An 11081-nucleotide genomic window follows, 5' to 3' on the forward strand; every position below is an offset into this window, starting at 1 on the left:
TGTTCATGGATAGGAAGAATTAATATAGTTAAAATGTCAATACTACCTAAGGCAATATATAGATTCAATGCAATTCCTATCAAACTACCAAGGACCTTTTTCTGTGAAATAGAACATATAATCCTAAAATTTATATGGAACCATAAAAGACCCCAAATAGCCATGGCAATCTTGAGAATTAAGAACAAAGTGGGAGGTTTCATATTACCCAACATCAAATCATACTACAAGGCTACAGTAATCAAAACAGTATGGTACTGGAATAAAAACAGACACATAGATCAATGGAACAGAATACAGAGCCCAGAAATAAACCCATCCATATATGGTCATTTAATCTATGACAAAGAAAGCAAAAATTTACATTGGAGTAAAGATAGTCTATTTAATAAATGGTGCTGGGAAAATTGGACACGTGCAAAAAAATGAAAATGGACCAGCTACTAACACCACATACAAGAACAAATTCAAAATGAATTAAAGACTTAAATGTAAGACCTGAAACCATAAAACTCCTAGAAGAAAATATAGGAAGTAAATTTTCAGACAATACCCTCAGTAATATTTTTACTGATATATCCATTTGGGCAAGGGAAATAAAAGAAAAAATAAACATATGGGAATTACACCAAACTTAAAAGGCTTTTCAGAGCAAAGGAAATCATCAGCAAAACAAAAAGGCAGCCTACTGAATGGGAAAAGATATTTGCCAACGATATATCTGATAAGGGGTCAATATCCAGAATTTATAAAACACTCATTCAAGTCAACACCAAAAAAGCAAACAACTCAATTAAACGTGGGCAGAGGATATGAAGAGGCAGTTCTCTAAAGAGGACATACAGATGGCCAAGAGGCATATGAAAAAATGTTCAACTTCACTAATCATTAGAGATATGCAAATATAAACCACAATGAGATACCACCCCACTCTAGTCCGAATGGCTATCATCAATAAATCAACAAACAACCAGTACTGGCAAGGTCATGAGAAAAGGGAACCCTGGTGCACTGTTGGTGAGACTGCAGATTGCTGCAGCCATTATGGAAATCAGTATGGAGGTATCTCAAAAAACTGGAAATGGAACTACCCTATGACTCAGCAATTCCACTCTTAGGTGTCTATCCAGACAAACCCAAGACACTAAATGGAAAAAATATATGCACCCCTATGTTTATTGCAGCATTATTTACAATGGCCAAGACTTGGAAACAAGTGAAATGCCCATCAGTAGATGACTGGATTAAGACACTGTGGTACATTTATACAATGCAGTATTACTCAGCTATAAAGAAGAATGAAATCTTACCATTTCCAACGATATGGATGGACCTGGAGAACGTTATGTTAAGTGAAATAAGTCAGTCAGAGAAAGACAAATACCATATGATTTCACTTATATGTGGAATCTAAAGAACTGAATGAACGAGCAAAGTAAACAGAAATAGTCTCGGAGATATAGAGGGAAAACTGATGGTTGCTAGATGGGAGGGGGTGGGGATGAGGGAGAAGGGTAAGGGATTAGACAGCATAAATTGGTAACTACAATATTGCCACAGGGACATGAAAGACAGTTCGGGGAGTATAATTAATAATGTTGTAAATATTTTGTAGGGTGTCAGATGGTCACATGTCTTGTAAGGGAGACCACTTCATGGAGGGGATAGAGGCTTGATCACTGCACTGTACACCTGAAGCTGACGTTGAATAACATTGTATGTCAACTATAAATTAATATATATATAATCAAGGGATGTGGAGTATAGTGTGGGGAGTGGAGTCAATGGAATTGTAATAGATATGTATGATATGGGGGAGGGAGTCGGCGGTGGATTGGGGGAGGGGGGACTGTCACTTTGTGAGGGGTAAAAAGTATAACTATTGCATTGTTTTGTACACCTGAAACTAATAATAAAAAAAGAAAACCCTAAAGATTCCACAAAAAAGCTATTAGAACTGATAAATGAATTCAGTAAAGTAGCAAGATACAGAATTAATAATATAAAAATTCAATGCAGAGAAAAGGGAACACTTGTGCCCTGTTGATGAGATTGCAAATTGGTGCAGCAACTATGGAAACGGTTTGGAGGTTCCTCATAAAATAAAAGGTAGTACAAAAAATTGTACTACCTGATGACCAAGCAATTTCACTTCTGGGTATTTGAAGAAATTCAGAACACTAATTCTGAAAGATGTATGCACCTCTATGTTCACTGCAGCACTATTTACAATAGCCAAGATATGAAGGCAGTCTGGGTATCCATCAATAGATGATTAGATAAAGAAGAGGTGGTACATAGCATATACAATGGAATATTATTCAGCGATAAAAAAGAATGAAATCTTACTATTTGAGACAACATGGATGGGCTGAGTGTAATGCTGTCAGTGAAATAAGTCAGACTGAGAAAAACAAATACCACATAATCTCACCTATATGTGAAATCTAAAGAACAAAGGAAATGAAGAAACAAAACAGAAACAGACTCATAGATACAGGGAACAAACTGATGATTTCCAGAGGGGAGGGATTTGGGGATCTGGGTGACAAAGGTGAAGGGATTAAGAATACAAATTGGTAGTTACAAAATAGTCATGGTGAATATAGAGAATATAGTGAATAATGTTGCAACAACTATATATAGTGCCAGGCGGGTACTAGACTAATCGTGGGGATCACTGTATAAATATGAATGTCTAACCACTATGCTACACAGCTGAATCTAATATAAAATAATACTGAATGTCCACTGTAACTGAAAAAAAATTTTTTTAAATAAATAAAAAATTTAAAAGACAGACAATAACAAGTGTCATGGAGGATGTGGAGAAATTAGAAGCTTATACAGGGCCGGCCGAGTGGTGCACTGGTTAAGAGCTGACTTGGGACGCCAGCTCTGAGCAGCAGGGCCCCGGTTTGGATCATACTTGGGGGCCAGAGACACTGCCCTCTACAGCTAAGATGGTGAATAACAGCTCGACCTGGGCTGGGCTGCCGGGAGTTGCTGGCAACAGCGTAGGCTGCAGCCCCTGCTGCAGTGGGCTGCCATAAGCTACCGTGTGTGGCTGGCAGCCAGCGTGAGCAGCTGGCAGTCGGTGAGAGCTGCCAAGAGCCACCGTGAGCGGCCATCCAGAGGTCAGCGACCGATCTGCCTCACCCGGGAAGAGCACAATGATACCAACATGGGCCAGTGAAGCAACGTCCTCACAACTAGACTGAAGAACGAAATGACAGCAACTTGTCTGTTCCCCTTTCCCCAATTCCCCAGTGCTGTTCCCCTCCCCCAATTCCCCAATAAAATCTTTAAAAAAAAACAAAGAAGCACCACCTCACCCCGGTCAGAATGGCTATCATCAATAAATCAACAAACAACAAATGCTGGTGAGGCTGTGGGGAAAAGGGAACCCTGGTGCACTGTTGGTGGGACTGCAGATTGGTGCAGCCATTATGGAAATCAGTATGGAGGTACCTCAAAAATCTGAAAATGGAACTATCTTATGACCCAGCAATCCCACTCTTCGGTATTTATCCAAAAAAATCCCAAGACATTAATCCAAAAAAATATATGTACCCCTATGTTCATTGCGGCATTATTCACAATAGGTAAGACTTGGAACAACCAAAATGCCCATCGGTAGATGGCTGGATTAAGAAACTTTGGTACATTTACACAATGGAGTATTACTCAGCTATAAAGAAGAAGGAAATAGTACCCTTTGCAACAATATGGATGGAACTAGAGAACATTATGCTAAGTGAAATAAGTCAGTCAGAGAAAGACAAATATCATATGATCTCACTTATACGTGGATTCTAAGGAACTGAATGGATGGGAGAAGTGGATGGAGATAGTCTCAGAGACACAGAGGAAGAACTGAGAGTTGCTAGTTGGGAGGGGGTGGGGATGAAGGAGAAGGGGAAGGGATGAGACAATACAAATTGGTAATTACAATACGGCCTCAGGGATAGAAAAGACAGTTTGGGGAATTAATAATGTAAATATTTTTTAGGGGGCCAGATGGAATCATGTCCTGTTGGGGAGACCACTTCATAGTCGGTGTAGAGACCTGACCACCGCACTGTATTTCTGAAGATGATGTTGAATAATACTGTATGTCAACTGTAATTATACATACATATAGTCACAGGACATGGAGTAGAGAGTGGGAATGGAATCAATGGAATTATAATAGATAAGTATGATATCGGGGGTGGGAGGGCAGTAGATGGGGGAGAGGGGTTGTTACTTTGTGAGGGTGAAAAGGATAACTATTGCATTGTTCTGTACACCTGAAACTAACAATAAAAAAATTAAAAAAAAAAAGAAGCTTATACATTGCTGGTAGAAATATAAAATGGTATAACTACTTTGGAAAACAGTTTGATGGTTCCACAAAAAGTTAAACATAGAGTTAACATATGACTTAGTAATTCCACTAATTCATATATACCCAAGAGAACTACAAACATATGTTTACACAAAAACTTGTACACAGATATTCACAGCAGCATTATTCATTATAGCCCCAAAATGGAACAACCCAAATGTCCATCAATAGATGAATAGAGATGCTGGCTGAGTAGCTCAGCTGGGTAAGAGATCGCTCAAGAGTGTAAGCTCTGAGCAACAGGGTTGCCAGCTCCATTCACGGCCTGAGGTGAGTTGCTGCTGAGCTGCCCACAGGTGGCAGGGTGGCTCAGCTAAAAAAAAAAAAATTAATTAAAAAATAAATAAATAAACAAAATAAAATAAACAAACAAAATGTAGTATTCATCCAATGGAATATTATTCAGCTATAAAAACGAATTAAGTATTGATATATGCTACAACATGGATGAAACTTGAAAACATTATGTCTAGTGAAAGAAGCCAGTCATAAAAGGCCACATATTTTATGATTCCATTTATATGAAATGTCCAGAACAGGCCAATCTATAGAGGCAGAAAGTAAATTAGCGGTTGCCAGGGGCTGGAGGGATGACTGCTAATAGGTATGATTTTTCTTTTTGGGGTGATGAAAATGTTCTCAATTTAGATAGTGGTATTGGTTGTACAACTCTGAAAATGCCAAAAAAAATCACTTTAAAAGGATGAATTTTATGTTATGTGAATTATAACACAGTAAAGTTGTTAATAAAAATATAAAGAAGCAGTTAGCACCACAAGTATAATTCTGTAACCTAAAACTTACATTTTCTATGAGGCTCAAGTTTTCTTTGCTGACATTTAACATCGTTGTCATTTAAGCCAGATTTATGATGTAGAGTTACTTGACTTATTTCTTGAGGTAGAACTGCACCCTGAAAGTTAAAATTTTTATAAATGATTTAAACAAACTCTTAATATTATAACTTTTTTTTGTCATTGTTCAATAAATACTTTATTATTTTTATAAAAATTAGATAACTCATTAGAAAAAAAATAAGAGATGCAAAAAAGTGTAGAGAATTTAAAAAACCACTCAAATTCCACCATCCAAAAATAACCATTATTAACATAATGATCATCATCACTCTAGATGTTTCTCTATGCATTACTCAGATAGTAAGACACAGAAAATCATCATTTTACAAAAATGTTACTTTCAATAGAAAAAGTTAAATCTAATTTTGTTTGAAGTTAATACAGAAACTAAAGAAAAAATTAAACTTTAGGTAAATGTTTCTTTGTAACAGAAATATCAGCTTCTAAAGATCCCTCTAGATTTGCTTTAAAATAATCCTACCTCTGGAGTACGTGGGGTGGGAAATGAGTAGGTGTTACAGAAGACATGTGCAAAGTAAGGGAGGGGTACCTATGCGCTCATTATACTATTCTGTTGACATCATTATTTTCTAACTTTCCATTAAAAAGTTTTTGAAAATTCATTTCTGCCTCTGATATCAAAGTTGAGGATATTAGCCCTTCCTCATCCTTTCCCTGAATACCTGATTTTCATTAATTAATATTTATATTGCCAAGGTTTTCAAATGATGGAAGACTACTATGGACAGCAGTACTGATTATAAAGTTACAGTAATTCAGACAGTGCAGACAGAAATGACAAAATTACAGAATTTGCAAAATGGCATGACTAAGTTTCATCTAAGATCATATCAGATATCTTTGTTTTCTGATAGAGAGAAGAGGCCTGAAGTTAAAAAGATATAGCTAACTGTCCACAGTTGAAGCAGAAGAAGAAAGAAAAGCAGAGGCTATAGATGTTCAATACAAATTTATGATTTCATAATCTTGCTTTTAGTGGGCCCTATTTATTTTCTTCTGAGCACAGACAAATGAACACTGGGTACAAAGGCACATCGTGTCCTTCTTGGCAGTGGGCATGCTTGAAATTAGCTGTGACATGCCCCAGTGGGAAGGCAGGTCAAAGGGGCACAGAATACTGAAGGTTTTTCCTTCTTGAAGTGTCAAGACGACCAAGAAATTTCTGTCTGCATAGCATAATAGTTGGTGGGGTTTGGGCTACAGCAGTAAATTATGGGGATTATGACTCTAAGGAAAGGAATTAGAACATCAGCATTAATAGATTGGTATGAACAAGTATTCTGTGAGAGTCTTTATGTGCCAGGGATGGTAAGATGTACTTTGCATCCGTTACCTTAATATCATTATAACAATGCTATAATCATAAAAATGCTATGGTAGATTTTTATTCCATTATGTAGATAAGTAAACTGAGGTTCGCAGTGATAAAGTAATTTGTTATAGAACTAAATAACAGGAGAGCTGCATTTTAGTTCTAACTCTAAAACCCATGTTTACAGTGCCATTTCAGAGAAAATGTGTGCCATAAGTTTAATTAGAAAGAAAATATTCTAGTTTTGAGTACAGTAAGTCCCCGACTTATGAACGAGTTTCCTTCCGGGAGAACGTTTGAAAGTCGAATTCATTCATAAGTCTGACTCATTTGTAAGTCTGATACAGTAAGTCTCATAAACCTTTGACACAAATATACAATGTAAAGCATAAAAAAACTAAACACACACACAAAAATACTGTAAATAAACTATTTTTACTTTTAGTTACCTTAAAATGGTGGTACAGTACAACTGGCATATAGGGGATTGCATGGAGTGAACTAACAAGAGGAGAGTTATTAACTGGAGGAGGGAGGGTAGGGGGGAGATGGTGGAGCTGAAGGACCATCAGCGATAGGAGATGGAGGGCAAGATGGAATTTGGCCCACACCTGAGCTCACACACGTGAGCTACTTCCGTGATTTGTTCCCATCTAAGAATGTTCGTAATGAGAGGTCTGTTCATATCTGTGAAAGTTCGCAACTTGAATGTTTTTAAGTCGGGGACTTACTGTACAGTTTTTTGGGTTGTTCTACTTGATATCTAAATAAAACTGTTTGTGTTAGTAACATTTCGGCAATAAAGGCTTAAATTTTTTTAAAGAATTTTTTTTACAGCAGTTTTAGATTCACAACAAAATTGAGAGGAAGGTCCAGAGATTTCCCATGTAGCCCTGGCTCCAACACATGCACAGCCTCTCTATTGTCAACATCCCTCACCAGAGTGGTATGTTTGTTACAATTGATGAACCTACACTGACACACCACTATTACCCAAAGTCCACAGTTTACACTGGGTTCACTCTTGGTGTTGTCCCATCCATAGGCTTGGACAAATGCAAAATAACATGCATCCACCATTATAGTGAGGGTGAAAAAGGGGCTCTGTAGTAAATCTAACTGAAAGTAACTTCACAGGGTGATCTGGTCATAAATTCCTAACTGGGCAGCTAATGGTGGGCAGTATGCTTCAGGCCTGTAACTTCCCTAATAAGCTATTTTTGCCTTAAACTAAGCCCTGTCCATTGTTTTTGTGCATCTAGGTTAACCTTTGAAATGCCTCTTTTTCAGACCCCTCGGAAGCGTAACCACCCTCAAAAAAACATCTAATCTTATCCTGTAGTCGAATCATAAATATTTCCCTGTTTTGCTTTCTCCCATATTCATGTAACTTTCCTTATATTCCCTCACTTTCAAATGCATAAAAAATGTTGCAAACTGTCATTCTGGGGAGCATTTGAGATCTTGCTTCCTGGCATGTTGTCAGTTTGGCTCAAATAAACTCTTATAAAAATTCTTTATAGGTTTGGACATTTCTTATGTTAAGAATAGTATCACGCTGGGCCAGCCGAGTGGCGTACTGGTTAAGAGCTGGCTTGGGACACCAGAGGGCCCCGGTTTGGATCCCACAGATGAGGGCCAGTGACACTGCCCTCTACAGCTAAGATGCTGAACAACAGCTCAACCTGGAGNCAGGAAGTGCAGAGAGTTCCAAACAAGCTCAACCCAAACATTTCACACCAAGACACATCACAGTAAACATGGCAAAGGTTAAAGACAAAGACAGGATCCTAAAAGCAGCGAGAGAAAGACAGCAGGTTGCGCACAAAGGAACTCCTATAACACAAGCAGCTGACTTTTCCACAGAAACTCTGCAGGCCAGAAGGGAGAGGCAGAAAACATTTAAAGTGATGAAAAATGAAGGCCTACAACCAAGATTGCTCTACTCAACAAGGCTATTACTTAAAATTGAAGGAGAAAGAGCTTCTCAGAAAAGAATAAGCTTAAGGAATTCATTACCACCAAGCCAGCATTGCAGGAAATGTTAAAAGTGCTTTTTTAAACAGAAGAAATGGGAAAACAAGCTAACCAACGAAGACCAGAAATACAAATAACAAAACGGCAATAAATATGCAACTATCAATAATCACTTTAAATGTGAATGGGCTAAAGGCTCCAATCAAAAAGACAGAGTGGCTGAGTGGATAAGAAAACAGGACCCATGCATATGCTATTTACAAGAGACTCATCTCAAATCAAAAGAAACACAGATTGAAAGTAAAGGGATGGAATAAGATATTTCACATAAATGGAAATGAGAAAAAGCTGGAGTAGCAATACTTATTTCAGACAAAATAGACTTTAAAATGAAAACTACAGTAAAAGACACAGAAGGGCACTACATAATACTAAGGGATCAATTCAATAAGAGGACATAACCCTAGTAAACATCTATGCATCCAACATAGGAGCTCCTAAATATATAAAACTGTTTATGACTGACATAAAGTCAGAGATCAACAGTAGCACTATCGTAGTAGGGGACTTCAACACTCCATTGTCAACAATGGACAGATCCTCCAGACAGAAAATCAAGACAGAATCAATGGCCTTAAATGACGCTTTAGACCAGCTGGATTTAATCGATCTTTTTAGAGCATTTCACCCCAAAGCAATAGAATATACATTCTTCCCAAGTGCACATGGAACATTTTCCAAGATAGACACCACTTGCTAGGACACAAAACAAGTCTCAATAAATTTAAGAAGACTGAAATCATATCAAGCATCTTCTCTGACCACAATGCTCTGAAACTAGAAATCAATTACAAGAAGAAACCCAGAAAGCACACAAATACATGGAGGCTGAATAACATGCTACTAAATAGCAAGTGAGTCAAAACTGAGATCAAGGAGGAAATCAAAAGATACCTCGAGACAAACGAAAAGGAAAATACCCTGACCCAAAATCTCTGGGATACAGTGAAAGCAGTTCTAAGAGGGAAGTTCACAGCAATGCAGGCCTACCTAAAGAAAGAAGAAAAATCTCAAATAAACAGACTATCTTTACATCTATGGGAACTGGAAAAAGAACAGCAAAACAAGCCCAAAGGGAATACAAGGAAAGAAATAATAAAGATCAGAGCAGAAATAAATGAAATAGAGACCAAAAAAAAAAAAAAAAACAACACAAAAGATCAATGAAACCAAGAGCTGGTTTTTTGAAAAGATAAACAAAATCTACAAACCCTTGGCCAGACTCATCAAGAAAAAGAGAGACAGGACCCAAATTAATAAAAACAGAAATGAAAGAGGAGAAGTGACAACAGATACCACAGAAATACAGAAAATGTTAAGAAAATACTACGAGCAACTATATGCCAACAAATTAGACACTCTGGAAGAAATGGATAAATTTCTAGAAGCTTACAATCTACCAAGTCTGAACCAAGAACCTCTGAACAGACTGATGACTACCAAAGAAATTGAATCAGTAATCAACAAGCTTCCAACAAACAAAAGTCCTGGACCAGATGGCTTCACAGGTGAAGTTTATAAAACATTCAAAAAAGAATACCTATTCTCCTCAAACTATTCCCAAAAATCCAGAAGGAGCGAAGGCTCCCAAGCACATTTTATGAGGCCAGTATTACTCTGATCCCCAAATCAGTCAAAGATATTACAAAAAAAGAAAACTACAGGCTGATATCCCTAATGAACATAGATGCAAAAATCCTCAATAAAATGTTAGCAAACCGGATTCAGCAATACATTAAAAAGATTATACACCACGATCAAGTGGGATTTATTCCTGGTATGCAAGGTTGGTTCAATATCTGCAAATCAATTAACATAATACATCACATTAACAAAATGAAAAATAAAAATCTTATGATATCAATAAATGCAGAAAAAACATTTGACAAAATCCAGCAGCCATTAACGATAAAAACTCTTAGCAAAGTGGAAATAGATGGATCATATCTCAACATAATAAAGGCCATATATGATAAGTCCAGAGCTAATATTGTACTCAATGGGGAAAGGTTAAAGTCTTTCCCCTTAAGATCAGGAACAAGACAATACTTCCCACTTTCACCACTTCTATTCAACATAGTTATAGAAGTTCTTGCCACAGCAATCAGACAATAAAATAAAATAAAAGGCATCCAAATTGGAAAGGAGAAGGTAAAATTGTCATTATATGCAAATGACATGATACTATATAGAGAGAATCCCAAAGACTCCACCAAAAAACTGTTAGAACTGATAAATGAATTTAGTAAAGTAGCAGAACACAAAATTAACATTCAGAAGTCAGTTGCATTTGTATACACCAATAATAAACTATCAGAAGAAGAAATCAAGAAATCAATCCCATTTACAATTACTTCAAAAACAATAAAATACCTAGGAATAATTTTAACCAAACAAGTAAAAGACCTGCACTCAGAAAATTATAAGACATTGAAGAGAGAAATCAAAGTAGATACAAATAAAT

General features: G+C 36.9%; 1 protein-coding gene across 5 annotated transcripts in view; it reads right to left on the reverse strand.

Annotated features, from left to right (window-relative positions):
- XRN1 (5'-3' exoribonuclease 1) overlaps nt 1-11081 on the reverse strand; it is a 175859-nt gene that overhangs the window by 39454 nt on the left and 125324 nt on the right. For all 5 annotated transcript variants that reach the window (XM_019656937.1, XM_019656939.1, XM_019656938.1 and 2 more), the window contains exon 33: nt 5195-5303. In XM_019656937.1, the coding sequence (XP_019512482.1) occupies nt 5195-5303 (109 nt within the window). The remainder of the gene's footprint in view (nt 1-5194; nt 5304-11081) is intronic.

The sequence above is a fragment of the Hipposideros armiger genome, unplaced genomic scaffold (genome assembly GCF_001890085.2).
Source record: "Hipposideros armiger isolate ML-2016 unplaced genomic scaffold, ASM189008v1 scaffold_270, whole genome shotgun sequence".
NCBI classification, from domain to species: domain Eukaryota; kingdom Metazoa; phylum Chordata; class Mammalia; order Chiroptera; family Hipposideridae; genus Hipposideros; species Hipposideros armiger.